Here is an 18,342-nt window from a genome sequence, read left to right on the forward strand (position 1 = left end):
GTAACGGAAATGCCGTTGCTCTGAGAAGCCCTCAACCTCCCATCTCTCTACCTTCGTCCTCCCCTCTCCGCTTCTCTCCCCTCGAGCTGCCATGTCCTCCGCCCAACGACCTTCGCCTTCGCAACCATCGTCTCCCTTTCGTCTCCCCGGTCATTTTGTTATGCGTTTGAGGAGGCCCCGAGAACAAGGAACCCGAGGTTAACCTTCCTTTTATGCCTTTTTTTTTTCTTTTTCTTTTTGTTTTTTTGTTTCGAAACGTAACGAGATGGGTATCGGGTTTTTGGATCTTTTTATTCGGTTTTATCTTGGTTTTTCACCGTGTAGGAATTGGGTTTCGGGGGTTTTAGTTCTCGGTGGGTTTCGTTCTCTTTTACGCTCTCGGCCATGGTGATGTCGGAGGACAACGTGCGGGGCTTCGCCTTGGCCCTATCTTCGAGCGCTTTCATTGGGTCGAGCTTTGTGATCAAGAAGATTGGATTGAAGAAGGCTGCAGTTTCCGGAACGAGAGCAGGTTGGATCTTTTTCTCTTTTATCATCTGATCTTGATATAAGGTAAAAAGATGAGCTTTTGCTATGTTATCCGCATATTGATTTCGAGGAACCTAGCCCTTGAGACGTGTCTTTTTCTTTTTCTTTTTCTTTTTTTCTTTGATCTTTTTGTTTCACTTTATTTCAGGTTCTGGAGGTTTTTCGTATTTATATGAGCCTTTGTGGTGGCTTGGAATGATTACTAGTAAGTATGATGATGAAACTTTACCTTTCTTGAATATATTTTGAGATGTTCAGGGAATAGAGTGGTAGTGTTAGGGATTATGTGTTTCTATTCTATTTTATTTGTTCTGTGCAACATGATAGCATTATTTAGAATGAATGCTCATGGCCTATGCGATCCAATCTCATGCAAAATAAAACAAGATTAAAGTTAAAGTAGGAAGATTTATATGGAAAACTCTCAATCTGAGGAAAAGAACTTGGGGCCATAGTAAATCTACTACGCAAGATCAAGAGTACACAACTCTAGTCTCATACTGGGTACTTAATTCTTACTTGAGATCACTTCAATTATTATTTGAGGCCGATTTTTTTTTTCAGATATAGTATTACATACAAACTGTAATACACAAGTATCTAGTATGTACAAAACTAGTACATGATGATTGGAAGACACATCAATAGTGAATTTTTAGAAATAATCTAAAAGAGGAGGGTTGATCTAGGATCAACACACCACGGTTTGGACATTATGGCCAATGTAGACACCAAAGACCAAGCAAAAGACATAAAAAAAGTTGCTCACATGAATGTTCGCAGATGGAGACAGAGACAGGACAAGCATGAAAGCATTAAACAGAATGAGACGAAAACAGTGAACTATAACTCTTAATTTTCTCTCCTCTTGTTTCCTTCCTCTCTGAGATCTTTATCTTCTCTTCACCCTACTTTTGTACTTCTCTTTGCCATATTGGATGCATCACTCTCGCTACCTATACTTCTTTGCCCTGTATGCTATCATCTCCCAAGCCTCGATGGCTATGAATAGCCATTTAATGCTTGCTCTATCTCCTTATCCAATTTGGAGAAAAAGAGTTTAAAACTAAGAACTCCACATAGGCCAAGTCTTCTCACGCAGAGCTCCTAGACAACTGTATTATCTTTTTTCTGAAAGAAGTTATGAGGTGCATATCATGCCTATGACAGTAGAAGACCAACATTTATTATGTGCCAATTTTTGTTATGTTGATATTATTTCTAAATATGAAAATGCTCATAAAAATGGTTGGCGAGTTTAAATTCACTAACTATGCCTGATGTTTGCTTGATTGCTTCTATCAGAAACTAATTCTTTCTCATAACAGAGTTGATGACTGCAATTTACAATAATCATTTCTTTTGATTATGTTGTTAGTATTTAGGTTGAACTCGAAATTCAAACTCATCTACATGTTGCTAGATTTGTGGATTCTAATGGCCTATTACTGTGATAGTTTATTTTATTGATCTATAATGAAAAATTTAATTTTTGTTTTACATATGATTTATTTTGTTTGTCTAGTTTTGAACTGCCTTGATTTATGGGTGCGTGCACCTAGTCATCTACCTACCACCTAGGCATTAGGTGGTTCCTTGTTCGCCTGATTACCATCTACAACCTTCAAGCACATTGTGTAATGACAAACACCTTGATCTTGAGATAGGTAGAGAGAAAGATAGGAGTTTCAAGAAGGCTAATGTCAAGATTACTAAGGAGCTTAAAATATTTTATATTTTCTGGCCAATAGTTTATGTTCATTGTGAAGAAAATTAAGAATGTCACAAAGACAGAGAAAAGAAGCTGGAACATGAAAACCATAAATATTTGATGCTCCCAGTGTGTTTGGGAGGCTCAACCCCTTGGATAATGAAGCTGGAAAAACAGTTTTTTTTATTAGCAGTGAAAAATACTGATTATAATATGACCCCATCAGAACACATTGGTTAAAATGTCATAAAAAACAAGGTGAATTTCACTGCCTACAAGGGTCAATGTAATGTGATACTATCCTATTGTAGGGCGACACAGACTAGGTGCTTGCAAGGATTAGTATAATGTGATCCAATCCTATATAGGAGATTCAAACCAGTTCTTCTCTCAAACTAAACCTTCCTATAGCATAAGTTCCTTTTCTGTCAAATGTATACAAGCCCACTAAAGTAGCCAATTGGTGATTCCTATCATGTTTTAAACTACCTTAACTTTGAAAAGTTGAACTAGAAAAAGTTTCGGGGATGTTCATTGTGAAAACTATTTTAGTTTCTGGTTTATTTTTTTCTTTTAAATAACAAAAAGTTGGTTTGTTGGACATGCCAGGAGAACTCTTAGAAATTTTAGAAATCCTAGATTGCACCTCTCTAAAGACAAACAGGAAGTCCTTAAACCTCCATTACCCTGTGCAAACTTGGGAAGTGTCTATCTCCTAGGTTAGTCAATGAGGCTGATAAAAGGGATTTTAAGTAGTAGTGAAAAATGCTGATGATTACAGGACAAAAACACAACGAGAATACAAAAGGTTAGGTTACGGTGAGTACTGTGTGACCAAATCCCTTGTAGGGATGTTTAATCAGATTTTGCCTCCCAAAATATCTATTCCCTAGCATAAGTTCTTCTTGACCAGATATTTATCTAGCGGTATGTAACCGCTATGTAAGCCCACTAAAGTAGCCAACTGATTATTCTATCATGTGGGATTGAATTGCTTAAAATGTTCATAAGTAGAAGAACAAAGATTAGGCAATTTCATTTTGAAAAATGGTTCAGGACTTCTTTAGCTTTTACTTGTAAGTAATAAAAATATGGGTTGTCAGACCTGTTAGAGAAGTTAGACTCCAGGAAATTGGCCTAGTTCTCTACAACTTTTGCTCTAGAAGAAATTGTATTAGTTTGTTCATAGGCTTGTCAGTTGAAATCATACCGGACTGTGTTTTACTACTTGGTTCTCAATATATTGGTTTTCCTAGAGTCTTATGCTTTCGGAAATAAATTTTGTCATTGCACTTTGAATTGATGAAACAAAGCTGTCTAAAAAAGTTGTACTGCATCTACTTTCACATAGTTGGAGATACATTTTTATGTGCATTAGCTCGATCCTTGCTACATGACAACTTGTCTTCTATGTGCTTAAAGAAGTGAGAAATGTGTGTTCTGTACTCTACTGAAATAATAAAATTCTGATGCATGAGATAGGTGATTTCTGGTTTGAATCATTTCATGTCTTTACAATTTACATGGGATACGACTGTTTTAATAGTCCTTTACCATGAATAGGAGGATAGGCCATAACCATAACTAAATGGTATAGGAAGATCCAAGTATCTATGGAATGGTGGGTTTTAATAAGGGTCGTCCTAACTCCTAACCATGTAGTACTGACATGAAGTATCCCACTGGCTTACAAATTGATGAGGCTATCAGGCAACTAAGGACCTGACTAAACAATATATGTGGGCATTTTGCAGGTGAGTTTAGTGATAGTTTTTTCCAATAGAATTGTGTAGATATTTAATTGGTGGGAACAATCTGGAGCTATCAACTAAGTCAATGTCTGCAGGGTCTTGTATACATAAGATTATGAAATTGAATATTTATGGTCTTTTCTTTTCTTCAATACATGATTACAGGCTTGTAGAATTTCAGGTCCATTTTCCTTGGGTGAAATAACTACAGTAGGATTTTCCTTGTTGCATCACCATTGTTAATTATTCACTTGTTCTGGCAAAATATTCTATGATTTCACCTTTGAAGAGACAAAATTAGATTGTATAATAGTGAAACATAGTACTTTCTCAGTTTTGTTGGATCACATGGACTCGGTAGTTTAGGCCAATGAGTAAAGGATTTTGAGTAGCCAGTTGATTTGGATACAGATACTGTTGTTGAGTTTGGTTTGATCAATCTTTATCCAATGTCTCTTACTTGTTACACATTAATATAGTTCTTCTAATCTGAATAAACTTCATATGGCCTGATTCATTGCTAGCCACATAAGAAAATGTCATCTGAAGGTGGTCCCACTAAAGATATTTGTTTTGTATCTTTCAAATGCATTAGTCATAATTTAGAGGTTGATCGGAAATCGGAATAACGCATACTAATTGAGGCTTGAATATTCTTGGGATAGTTCAGTTCTAATGTAATTTTAGGATTGCTGGAAAGTTGAGCTTGACTCATTAAGGCATTGGTTACCATAATATAGCAAAAGATCATTGTATTTGTGGAAACATGACGTGTACTAGCTTTGTTCGTTTATCTTCTTTAGTCTGCAATTTTTTTTAAGATTAAATATATTTTATCTCATTGTACTTATGTTCAAAATCACTTTACCATCATGTACTTTAAAAAATTTTAAACTAGTCCTTATACTTACAACTAAAGTGATACTATTAGATTTTATTTAGATTTTCTGTCTAAATTAATGAGGTGCGGCCACATGACCAAAATATCCCATTGACTTATTAGGCAAAACCGACGAGGTTTTAATCTAGTTTTTTTGTTTGGGCAACTTCTTCTCTAACTAGAGTTTTTGAGATTATGAAGAGGCAATGGGTGGGAAAGAAAGAGAAGAAAATTGAGTATCAAAGATAATAAATGCTTATATAAAATGGGAGGGGCATTTTTGTCCACAAAAAACTAGAAAAAAAAGAGAAATGAGCTTGTCATTCAGTTTTTGAAATTATTTGAGCGTGCCGCGTTAATTTAGACAGAAAATCTAACAGTATCATTTTAGTTGTAAGTATAATGACCGGTTTGAGACTTTTTAAAGTATAGGCGTAAAGTAATTTTGGATATAAGAACAGAAAGGTAAAATGTACTTCACCGTTTTTTTTTCATGGTCATTCTAATAACATTCTTGGAACTTTTGATGTCCAAACTCTTTCGTACTGAAATATGTGATGTTCTCACTAAATTTATTTCATTCTCTTCTAGTGATTGTTGGAGAAGTAGCTAATTTTGCTGCCTACGCATTTGCTCCAGCAATACTTGTTACTCCTTTAGGAGCTCTAAGCATAATTGTGAGGTAATAATTGTACTTAGGATTTTGGATATGCTATTAGTATTAATTTCTCTCTACTAATTCTTTCATTGATACAGTGCAGTACTTGCTCATTTTATATTGAAAGAAAAATTGCATATATTTGGTATCCTCGGCTGCATTCTTTGTGTTGTGGGTTCCACAACTATAGTTTTGCATGCCCCAAAAGAGAGAGAGATTGAATCAGTAAAGGAAGTGTGGCATCTTGCAACTCAACCAGGTATTTCTGACAAATGCTACATATCATTTGATGTTTCTCAAATATCTATATATGAATTTAACTATTTCTTTCATGTATTAATTTTCAGTTTTCTTAGCTTTATTGACAGAAGATTAGGTTTTTTTTAAGCCATTAATTTTTTTTTCTTATTATGTTTCCTTTTCTTACATTGTCTTTGATTTTAATTATCAAATCCCAAATTGATAATCTTCCGTCAACAGGTTTCATTGTCTATTCTTGTGTGGTTGTGGTTGTAGCTATTGTTCTAATTATCCGGTTTGTTCCACTTTATGGACAAAGGCAGATGATTATATATATCGGGATTTGTTCACTGATGGGTTCTCTCACGGTATGTATAAACCATTTTGGGAGAAAATATGGTCAAGACATGATTAATGCATAGTTCTAAATGTTCATTTATACAGGTCATGAGCGTGAAAGCAGTAGGCATCGCTTTAAAGCTGTCCTTTTCTGGAATGAATCAATTTGTATATGTTCAGACTTGGTTTTTCATAGCTGTTGTCATCATTTTTTGTCTCGTGCAGCTGAACTACCTTAACAAGGTATACATAGCGATACATTGTCATTAATTAGAAATTTAGAAGTTCTAGAAGCAAAATGTCACACAGCCTGTTTGCTGCTACTATATGTAACTGCAATACTAATGAAGACGAAATTACTATCATAAGTTTCTTTTAGTTGAATTCTCTTGCTGCTTGGTTCTCATAAAATTGATAACAATATTTTGAGAAGGTTTTTTAATGATTGCTGCAATGTGCAGGCTTTGGACACGTTCAATACAGCTGTGGTATCTCCCGTCTACTATGTGATGTTCACTATTCTCACTATTTTTGCTAGCATGATCATGTTTAAGGTGACATACTATACAAAAAATATTTTCTTTCAATTCCTTTATGTTAGATGCAAGTTGCAATTTCCTTTTCCTACTCAGCAAGACAGCACCAAATAAGTGTGAATCCTGAGTGTTGTTCCCCTGGATGTGTGCATGTGTGTTAATGCCTTCTATTACTTTGTTTTTCTATGCTTAGTGCTTCTTTATCCTAGCCACATCCATGCTTATATGTACCAGATGGTCATATATAATTTAAATTCCACACCAAGTTGTTAAATACTTCTCCTAGGTACCATTTCCAGAAAATTAAGGGTGTCCTACACGAGGCTCCTTCATATATGGGCTCCTTCATACATTGTTATGACAACCCAGTCTAATATACAATTTTGATTGTCTTTAGCATGTACATATTGAATCTTTAGCTCTTCTTGCTTTGGCATTTGCAAGTCTTAGCTTTTATTTCATCATTTGGATTATCAACTATTAGAAGTGCTATCATCTTTTGTTAAAAATATTTCTAAATAACATGCTAGTGTCACAAGGTTAGCACTCTAGCCAAAGCCATTTCTGGGCCCAGCTTCTGCTCTTACCATCAATTTAAGCTCCTTATGTTAATTACAATAACTAGCAAGTTCAGCCTTTTTACTTACTGATTACTTCTGTCAAGTATTAACTATACATGCACTTTCCTTCCATCAACCCTCAATTTGAATTCCTCATGTTAATTAAGATAATAAGTACGCTCTCTTGTTTTGATTCCAGGACTGGGACTCTCAGAATGCATCGCAGATTGCAACGGAACTGTGTGGTTTTGTTACCATTATCTCAGGAACTTTCCTACTCCACAAGACCAAAGACATGGGAATTTCTCCAAACACAGAGCCAAGTATTCTACCAGAGTCTGATCGTCCGAGCCAGTAAATATTGATGCCTACAAGTTCACAATTTCCATTATCGAGCTGAGGAAAATTTTATGGGGTTTGATACCACGAATACCTCTGAAACTTCACTCTTTTTAAGACATTGAGGATCTTGAGTTAGATTTTACAGCACGATCTGTGTACAGGTGAAGCTACAATTTTGGGTTCGTCGCATTTCTCGCGATGAAACCGTTTTGCCAAATTTTGCCTTGCTGATGCTGCCAAATTTCCAGCCACCACCCTTCAAGACAGAACCTTGAGAGGATGGCATACTAATCACATTCTTTATTTAATAATTAGAACTGATGTATATAAAGCTTGTAGTAAACTATTACGATGAGTGACTCGGTGAACATGCCATAGACTTTATTGATTGCTAGTTAGCTTCTTATTCGCATCTCATATAATTTGAAGGAAAAGGCGTCCTTTATGTTTTAGTAAAACCAAGAGCATGAACCCGGAATAATCTTTGGCATGAAGAAGAGATGGAACTCGTAAGTTTCTTCTGTGCTCAGTTCTCATGCTAGTATTTAATCAGAGATTATTAGTAACCAAGTTAAGATGTAGAGAGATTTGGTCGGATTTTTCAGTATTCCATCACTGCAATTCCCTAAAATTACCCACCCACGAGAATTCTAAATAAACAAGAAATTGCTTAGCAAGCTAATTTATTTGGGAAACAATCACCGTCTCACCGTAACCACTTTTCTAGGACCGGTTTGCCTGAAGTATACCAATATCTATGGGTACTTTTAGAAGCTAAGATGTAATATAAATCGGCTTCTAAAAACGTAATATAAATCGGAACGGTAAATAAGGACATGAAGAAATTATGGATCAGAACCACTCATCTGCAATTAAGCTTAGAGTAGGCAACTCACTTTCATATGGCAGATAAAGATCCCAGAGCTGCACGAATCATGTTCAAGTCTACATCCAGATAAAAAAAAAGCATTGAAACCAGTAATCATATGCCAAGGGCATTTCAAGTCTAAATCCATCCCATATGTTAGAAATACATCTCACTTTTAAGAAAAATACAATGCTTCCACCGGACTGGGAGAACTAAAGAGTGCTCATTCGCATGCATAGCAGTTGTCAACGTTATCTAAGCATAGCGTGATCAAATAGGGATCATTCTGTCATCACAGGCTTGTTTTCGCTGGCCTTGGGCCTCTGCTCCTTCGGCTTTTGTTCCTCTGATTTCCTGTTTCCAGCAAGAATGATATAGGTCCCATAAAAATTCAAAACTAGAAATGAAATATCAGTAGCATCAATAAGTAAGCTGATATACATGCATGTTTTGGCAATGCCAGAAATGACAAGACCTGGATTTGACCAGGAAATCTGGTAATAATTTCAGGACTCTGAAGTTGAACTATTAGCATAAAAGTATATACAAAATAAATAATCTTACAAAAACCGTACAAACAGTGACATGGTTTAATATAATTTATTATGTATTTCTTCACATTTAATATATTCATATATATGTTGAGCCTTTATCCACTCAAGCTTGATCAATCAAAGGTTTATTCACTGGGTTTTCATCCACTTCTATAGGCATACGGTGGCTCATATGCCATCTTCTTGACTGATGTCGCTATACAGACTATTTTCTTTTGCAGGTGTGAAATACATTTTGATGCAAATAGTAGGCTCATTTAGCAATACTGAAAAATTTCTTGATACTAGTTTAAGCAGAGCTCCAAGAATATGATACAGTCTGGGGCTGAAGATGATTCTACCAAGATTCATATAATAATATAGGGGTGTAAACGAGCTGAGTTCGAGTGAGCTGAGTTCCGCTCAGCTCGGCTCGAAATGGAGATTACTCCAGCTCGGCTTGAGCTCAAGCTTGAGACAAGCTAGTTAATAGAAGCTTGGCTCAGCATGAGTGTCTGGTTTCCGAAATATTAAGTATTATTTTATTTTGAGAGAACATGTTTTAATGGTCTAAGAGACTATATATAAAGGCCACTTCAATTTTATTCACGTCCAATATGGGACTAAAGTCAAACTTCATTTTAAAAATTTAACACACTACTTGAAATATGTAGCAACTACGATTCGAACTTGGGTCATGGGTAAGGATAAAGGCATTCTTAGCAACCGTGCTAGAATAACTTTAGAGAAATGAACAGAACTAATATAATAATATATATTTTGAGCTAATTTGAGCCAAGCTCGAGTGAGCTAACACCAGTTTGGCTCAGCTAGATTGAGTTTTCAAGCTAAAAAACTCAACTTGGCTTGGCTCATGCTCTCGAGTTCTAAATAAGCCGAGCTTACGAGCCAGCAAGCTTTTTTGACAACCCTAAATTGTATCACAAATTTATGGCTTAATAAAAATAACCAATACCATGTGCATAGCAGCCTTAGCTGATTTGTTTTAAGAGGCAAATATTATGTCATTTTGACATGCGTCAATTTTGGCAGAACAAAGACAATTAAGGCTAGAATTTTCACTTGCAATGGAACATAAATGGCTAAAACTTAATGAAAAATAAAGCCAAAACTCATTGCTTAAGGTCCAAACTATCAACATATCTTATTTCGATATATATGTTGGACCTCAATAGGCTAAAACCATTCTATTCAACCTTAAATATTCATTTTTCTTAGGGTCAAAACTGAAACTTCAAAATTTGACAACAACAGCAACAAAGACACACTTAAATGATTAAAAAAGAATTTCTTGTTCATAGGAGGTTAGTGTGACCAAAGATATTTGTATTTTTCCATAGATACATAGCAAAAATTATAAAATATCATACTTAGCTTATTTATTCAACAAATAAAAAGACATAGATAGATAACCTTTTACATAAAGATACATATAGCAAATCGTCATATTTTTCAAAAATTTCCAATAAAATGTCATCTCTTAAACAAATTAAATGTTAATATATTCAGGCAAGTTAATCCAAGACAGTAAGCTAGCAATTTACAATATTATACATGAAATAAAATGATCTACATCCTGTGGGTGTATCGTTTGGGCATATCACATGATTCAAAATAGAGTATCTTCGCTAAGGTTCTTCAATTAAATTCTTAACATAATCTTAGAACTTATGGCTATCTTATATGGTGATTTGAATAGTGAATGTTTTACGTGATCACATAGCTGAACACCTTTAAAAATATCACTTATTTAAGTAAATCATATTCTACTCTGAAATATAAACTTGAATATATCTTCTCCTTCCCGTCGTTTGATCTTAATCACAAACAAGAAGCCTAGCAATACATCCTCATTGTCTCTCTCCTTCCTTTCTTCTTTCTTTCCTGTTCTTTTTTCTCTTTTGTTATTCTCCCTCAATGAAATTCTTTTTTTTTTCTTTTTTTTTTTGCTTTGCCTGAATTGAAGTGCCAAGATTTTGACCCACTCTAACATAACTCAGCTTGCAAATCAAGCAACATCATAAAGCAAACTCAAAATCCACAAAATCTCCAAGATCGATCGCCGAACGGAAAGTACATCCTAGATATCACAATCCAAAAGAACTGCACATAGCAACGAGAGCCAATCCTTAGGGTTTGGACCCATGGAGGCAAAACCGAGCATCAAACAGATTCAGAAAGAGGAATACCTCTTGTCGGACGCACCGCCCTTCTGGCTGAGGAAGGAGCGGAAGAGAGGAGAGTTGACGTCGTAGATCATCGTGCCGGCCGCTAGGGTTTTCGCAAGGGACACGAAGCGCTACGGAGGAAAAAGAGGCGGCTAAAGAGAGTAAGGGTTGTATATGTTAATATGTATCCCGGTAACCGACCCAGACAAAGAAACGGACCCGATACGGATTGGATCGGGTCCAGAGTAGAAAACGGATCCGATCCGATACGGATTGGATAGAAGCGAAACCATATTCACATCCACTTCTCCTTTCCTGATACCACCCCAGGAGCCTCAGCCCTCAGGACTTCATTAAGAAACAAATAAAAACTGATTTAAGGGTAAGAACATATCAAACTACTTTAAAATAAATATGCACTAAAATATTATATTTTTAGTACTATTTTTTTCTATACGAAGTGAGAACAACTCTTAAGAAATCGCTCTTCATCTTCCTAAATCGTTCTAAATAGATCATGGAGTTATTTATTTACCTTTTCTTTTCTCTTGTTGAAGATGGAGAAAGAAGTTATAGAGCTTTTGTTTTGGTATTAGTTTTGTGTTTTGGAGCTAAGCACGCTGGGGAGACTACGAACCACAGAATTGAATCATTAAACATCGGATTCACACCTGAAGCACTCACAAAACATTTTCTTTACAAAAATTAAGTTTTAATATCTGAGTGGAATTGATAAATCTTACTAAGAATTGCTGTCACAGATGCTCAACTGACAATAGTTATAATAATTTCGGAATATTTGCATAAATATATATATTTTTTTTGTAATAGTAGTTTGGTCGTAAACTCAAAGCCGATATTGATACTCAATTTTATTTATTTTTTAATCTATACAAACGGATATTGACTTGATCGAGATTACTAAACCGATATCTACAAGGGCCAACGGTTTATCAAACACAACGCGAATTCAGATGTCAAGGGAAATGTCAACCCATATCTTACAGTTTAGGATAAAATCGAGGGCTACAATGCTCAAATTATTGGAATTTAGTGGTGCCTAATTGTTGGAATCTCAAATGTTTAATATTATTTTCTCTTTTTATTAGGAAAATGCTCAAATTCCTGCATCCGGAAAACTTACTCAAAGATTCATTCACCATGTGTCCTGGAGAAGAATCCTAATTAATGCTTAGTTCCCCTACTAAGTCCACTACTAAAGTGGGGTTTGATCTGTAATCCAACACAATAAATCTGCACGAATATATATATATATATATATATAACGAGAGAGATGTGAATTGACAATAACATTATCCAATTACTACCATATTTTCTGTTCTGACATGCATTAACCCAAGAAAACAAAAGGAAAAGGAAAACAGAACAACAATAAGCTGAATTTAGATAAACTGGAACACTTTGTTGGTACAACAATCGCAAAGACTCAGAAGAGCGGAAACTACCACAATACCTATTGGAGGCTCAATGCCTAATACTTACTGTGTCAAAGGAAAAACTCATCTGAAGCTTTACATCACCATCCCACCATCAATGGTGAACACCTGCGTTATTATCAATGGAAGTACATCAAGACTTCCTCAAGGATCATTAAGAACGCCCAAGCAAAGTAGGAAACAAAAAGGAAAGAGTATGGCGGAAAGGCAAGATAAGATACGACAATCACACCCCCTCATATGATCAGCTTTCATGAATTCTCTAAATTGAAACTAATAAAGTAAATAGTTGTACCTGTCCGGTTATGTAACTTGCTGCAGGATTAAGGGCCAAGAACTCCACTAGTCCAGCTACTTCTTCTGGCTGACCATACCTCCCTGAACATTGTATACGTTATCTAATTAATTTCATATCAGATCTTCTCCTTTCTCGACTTCTCTTGTATCGAGCAGTTATAATAAAAGCAAAATTTAGCATGGAAGAGAACTTTTAATATCAAAGACATCCCCTGCTCAGCTGGATAACACCAACCTATTAGAAGAGATTATTTCACATAAAAGGTTCAAGTTCCTCCTGTTCTGGGTCTGTTCAAGGTCAGTTATCTCAGGGAAAAGCTTGACAGGTCAATTCCTTTTAACTTTGCTATCGCTTTTCCAAATAAAATTGTGTGTTTATAAAAGGCTAACAAAAGTATCAGCTGATATTCTAGATGGCCACTAAAAGGATGAAATTGTACAACATGCATACCTAATGGGATATTCTCCAAGATTTTCTTCTCGAGGTCCTCTCCAAGTTTGGAAGTCATATCAGATGCAATAAATCCAGGAGCAACAGCATTTACCTAAGCCAAAATGATATTAAAGTTGCACCACAGGATCACAAGATGTTGTACATTGCCATACACATAAAGATAAGCTCACATTGATGTTTCTGCTTGCATATTCTTTTGCAATGGTTTTTGTAAATCCAATTACTCCTGCCTTGGCAGCACTATAATTAGCTTGACCAGGATTGCCAACAAGACCAACAACTGATGCTATGTTGATGATTCTACCCTACAAATAGGAGTAAGAAAAAACCAATAAAAAGATACAATAGATGGAGTAATTATATGACAGTATCTTTGGCGTTTAGTAGGTTATACTGCAAGTTCAAATACTTAATCCACTCACCAACAAGAGCATTACCAAGAGAATTTTGAAAAAAATATAAAAAAGTATGCACCCGTTTGAACCAATTAACATCGGAAATCTCACCAGTCCAGTTTATGAAACAATTGAAACCAAAGGAGACATTCATTGAGCATACCTTCTTCTTTTTCATCATTATCTTTGCTGCAGCCTGTAAGAGAAAATATTGAATTATGATGAGAAACATTTCAAAGGTCAAGAGAGATTTAACTGACAGTGCTAACGAATATGAATAAGCACCTGCGTACAGAGGAAGACACCAGTAAGATTTAGGTCAATTACTTCTTGCCACTGTGGTTTCTTCATTCTCATTAATAATGTGTCCCTTGTAATACCTGAAAATACCATTTAGGTTTCAGAAAGAAAAGGTGGCGAAGAAACAAAACATAGAGAAATTAATTCCCACTGACCTGCATTGTTCACTAATATGTCAACAGTTCCCCAAGCATCAATTGCCTGCAAGAACAATGTACCCATGATATCAGCATGCAAACTAAAATAGTAATAGTCAAGTATAATATAGTATCAGTGGATTCATTTAGTGAACTTGACTCACTGTTTTCACCATAGATTCCACATCAGATTCTTTTGAAACATCTCCTCCAAAGGTAATGGCCTGACCACCAGATGCCTCAATCTGCAGCCAAGCAAACGCAAAATCACATGATCTAGCATTCTGGATCTGATAATAAAACCTCAATACCCAATCAAAGGTCGAATATTTCTAAACCACTGAGCCTTGCAATTTTTTTAGGTAGAACAGAGCTCTTGGTATTGGCATTTATTTAACTATTTATGTATTATGTACAAAATTAGATATGCTTTATGTAGCCTTATATCATCAATCTGATCTGCGCACTATGATGCCAAATTTTTATGAAGCACCAAGCGGTTAGCTCAATATACAAAAACTGCAGCTATTGCATTCGCAACTGGACACATATTCAGCCTCATTAAAAATAAACAAGCTTTTAAAAGAATTCCATATAGAGAAAGTTCAAAATTGTTGAATAGCAATGTAGTGCAACTGTGCAACTAATGGTCTCAGATATAGAGAACCAACTTAATGAACCAAAAAAACTGTGAATAATGCCCAATAAGATTGAGATTCAATAACATTAAGCTCAAATACAGGCCTTGTTTTGATCTTCATGACTAGATCATAAAGTATCTCGGGAACACCCTATGCGTCAAGGTGTACATGACAGATATTACAGGAGAGTTGGAATTAAATAAGCATGCTGGTCATCGAAGCCAAATCACTTGTACACATCCAAGATCAAATCAACAGTTGGATGCTGACATTCTTCAACACAGGAATTTTACTGAGAACATCAAAATCTTGCATTATTCATTATATTTTTCCTATTATAGTAGTGTAAATGTCCTGCAAGGTGTGAACCATCTGAGAGCTTGCAGAAGACTATCCACTTGAAGCGGCTATTCTGGGAAGAATTTGTTTCCTTTTATAAATATATTAACATCTTGCAGATTTTCTGTCAAATTTGTAAATGAAACAGAAGGAGATGCACAAATTGAAACTTATATCTCCGTGCAAATTATATATTTTATCCAATTGGGATAGATGGCTTCATGGTCATTTATTGTAGAGGAAATTGGAACAGAAAGATGGATTTCACATGCACTATATTATTCAAGACAAGCTTTAAATGTTTAACATGCAACATGGTTCATGTGATAAGAAAGTAAATGGTGGTTGCAATCATAAACTGAGAACTCCAGACTCTAGAAGACATAAGGCAAATAAATGTAACCAAATTGAACATGATCGAATCAGATAATGGAACATGGAAATTTGCGAAAGATCTGCTTTTTCTGTTGAATTTGAATATGTAAAGTTTCTTCACTCTTTAAAGGGAATTGCATATCCTGAGATCTGAGGCACCTTTCAGGCATATATCGAGAAAACATACAAAAAAAAGAAAGACAACATACTGAGTGATCAATTATTTCAATTGTCTCATGTAAGCATTCTTGTCATATGAAGGTTAACACAGTGAATATAATCTGAAACATTAGAACAGACAAGATACTTCCATAAGTTACTAGAAACAGAGGGTGATTGCACTCACTTCTTTGGAGACTTCTTCAGCTTCTTTGGCTGACCTCGCATAATTGACAAGGACCTGAAAGTAGAATCTGAGAACTATCAACTAGGAGACATTAAAAGTCATGTGATTTTCTGACCATGAAAAAGGGGTCCACAGAACAAATAGCACAAAATAAGAGCCAGTATACAAAAGATCCTAAATTAGCATAATACACTTGACATATTATTTTAGAACAGACAAGCAGTTAAATATTTCATAATTTCCCTCGTAAGATAACCATCAAACTTATTTCCTTCTGCAGTATCTGCTCACTGTTAGCGCTCATAATGTAAAAGGATATGACAACCACAAGGATTGATTCAGAAAAAGAATGGACCAAAATTCTGAACTCCCTCAGTATAAGACTTTGATACTCAGGCCTCATTTGTGTTATTCCATCCTCTAAGAGACAAACAATATCAAAATTGGTTGATTTTCTATCTAACAACTTTCCTAGTAAGCACTCCAAATATTCTCATGTCTGAGTCTTCAACTTTTTTTTTTTTTTTGCAATCCTTTATATACCACAGCAGGATAACCTTGTAAATATTTTTATATTTCCCAAATATATTATGACATCAAAATGCACAATTTTCATTTTTCATGTGCCCAAAAAGTTAAGAAATATCCAAGGTTCTTGAACAATTTGCTATTCAAATTCATAGGCGATTTCAAAGACTAGAGTTGAACAGTTACTGTTTAAACTACTCAATTAAGACAAGAAACGACCAAATAAATATCCTTTTCATGCCGTCTGAATTTCATATGCAAGAAACTTCAAACTTAGCTGTATTAGAGACACTAAGATACAGACCTTACATCCAGCCTTGCCTAGAGACAATGCTATGGCTCTTCCAATTCCTCTAGAGGCTCCAGTAACAACAACAACTGGAGCTTGCACATTTTGAGCATCTCCAACGATTGCTTGTTCAACAGCTGCAACCTGAGTTCTTACACCTGCAAATGTAATATCCACAGATTCCACAGTATATTAACCAGTAGTGGTAACAAAAATATGGACAAGCCGTATAACTCCTGAATATTGATCATAGCTTCTAACATGACATAACGACTGCCCTCCCAAGATGGTTCAAGCACCTTCTGGTGACCATATTAATCTTCGAACTTGTGACATTTTTTTAACTTAGGAGAAAAGAAATATTGGGACATATGCAGCAATAAGATGATATATTAAGTACAACTACAATCTTTAATTAGAACATATACTAATGACGAAAATTTTGCTTCAAGTCGTACACATTTGTTTCATCTTGGAATAAGAATTAACAGCCAATATCTCAGTACTCCTGAGAAAGGAACAAAGTTGAGGGTTCTGGCTCCTCCGTAAGTATAGATTACTATAAGTAGCCCCACATCGTAACAAAAAACTTCCTAAGGGAATGTTTGGTTGCAAATATTGGGAATTTAATATACTAGTATACTGCTTCATATTTCTAAAAGATAGATTACGCCAGAAAACGTAGAGCGGAAAGGAGCGAAGATGCAAAGTTAAGATTAAAAAAGTAAATGAAAATTTATCTCTAGAGGCGCTTTGGATGTAGATTAACCCAATTTTACAACCCCTCGCTGTCAAGTAGTACGTAGTATCCAAGATTATTCCACTTTTCGCAACCAAGTACTCCCAAAGTAGCATCTTGATCCACAGTTCATCCAAATATTAGCTCCACATTCAAAAACAGTAAAAAAAAAAAAAAATCTAATGACATCAACTAAATCCTCTTCTCAGTTCAAAGCCACAACCTAAAATCAATTCTTTTTACCAGAGGAAGACATAGTACTAACTCCAACATCAGTAGTAGCAGGAGCAGAGAGAAATGATTACCGGAGTAGAAGGCGACGAGGTTATCGGATCTGGACCCGGATCGAAGGGTTAGCGACCGCGCAGCGAATCCGCCGGCGGCCGATGAGGCGACGAGTGGCGCCAGCCTACGAGGAGCAGCAACGGCTCTCGACACGTAGATGGAGGAAGGGTTGAAGGCGACAGATGCGGCCATGAGAGATCTCGAGAGAAAACGAAGGAGGGTGGAGGAGGAAGGAGAAGAGAGAGAGTGATAGGATTGGAAGATCGCCAGAGAGAAATGTATATATGGATATAGAGAGGGAGGTTGAGTAGGGGCGGGAGGTTTCGGTTTCTTTGGAAGCTCCGAAGAGAGAGGGGAGAGAGAGGGGGGGCGGAGCAAACGAAGAAAAGCGGGTTTGCGGGTGGAGCCGTGGAGGTAGGGTGCGCGATAAGGCTGATCCGGATCCGTTATGAGGTAGCCGACCCCGCACTTGGGTAGATGGGTCGGATTGGATCGTGAAACGTCGATCCGCTTCTGGGGTTGGTTTGGATTTGGTCGGAGGTAGATTAATAGCAGTGCAAGTTGAAGTTTTTCTTTTTTCTTTTTACTATTTTAAGTAGGCTCCTAATTTTTTTATATATTTAAT

At 35.9% G+C, this 18,342-nt stretch overlaps 3 protein-coding genes across 3 annotated transcripts; 1 reads left to right on the forward strand and 2 right to left on the reverse strand.

Moving 5' to 3' along the window:
- LOC140760842 (probable magnesium transporter NIPA2) lies at positions 1-8,260 on the forward strand. Its single transcript, XM_073097878.1, has 9 exons — positions 1-197; positions 325-511; positions 677-733; positions 5,462-5,552; positions 5,627-5,787; positions 6,009-6,136; positions 6,213-6,350; positions 6,569-6,661; positions 7,403-8,260. Exons 2-9 carry the CDS (start codon positions 385-387, stop codon positions 7,559-7,561), a joined length of 954 nt encoding a protein of 317 aa, XP_072953979.1. The 5' UTR covers positions 1-197; positions 325-384; the 3' UTR covers positions 7,562-8,260.
- A 130-nt stretch (positions 8,261-8,390) lies between these two features.
- On the reverse strand, positions 8,391-11,296 carry LOC140760848 (wound-induced basic protein). Its single transcript, XM_073097892.1, has 2 exons — positions 11,157-11,296; positions 8,391-8,767 (listed from the first exon to the last, which is right to left on the reverse strand). The coding sequence occupies exons 1-2, from the start codon at positions 11,225-11,227 to the stop codon at positions 8,695-8,697; spliced, it is 144 nt and encodes a 47-aa protein (XP_072953993.1). The 5' UTR covers positions 11,228-11,296; the 3' UTR covers positions 8,391-8,694.
- A 1,140-nt stretch (positions 11,297-12,436) lies between these two features.
- LOC140767597 (3-oxoacyl-[acyl-carrier-protein] reductase 4-like) lies at positions 12,437-18,081 on the reverse strand. Its single transcript, XM_073107584.1, has 11 exons — positions 17,738-18,081; positions 16,709-16,851; positions 15,877-15,930; positions 14,340-14,420; positions 14,194-14,239; positions 14,024-14,118; positions 13,902-13,934; positions 13,514-13,648; positions 13,341-13,434; positions 12,888-12,970; positions 12,437-12,700 (listed from the first exon to the last, which is right to left on the reverse strand). The coding sequence occupies exons 1-11, from the start codon at positions 17,907-17,909 to the stop codon at positions 12,668-12,670; spliced, it is 969 nt and encodes a 322-aa protein (XP_072963685.1). The 5' UTR covers positions 17,910-18,081; the 3' UTR covers positions 12,437-12,667.
- Between the last annotated feature and the right edge of the window lie 261 nt (positions 18,082-18,342).

This window comes from Typha angustifolia, chromosome 1 (genome assembly GCF_048772165.1).
Source record: "Typha angustifolia cultivar Huaian chromosome 1, ASM4877216v1, whole genome shotgun sequence".
NCBI lineage: Eukaryota > Viridiplantae > Streptophyta > Magnoliopsida > Poales > Typhaceae > Typha > Typha angustifolia.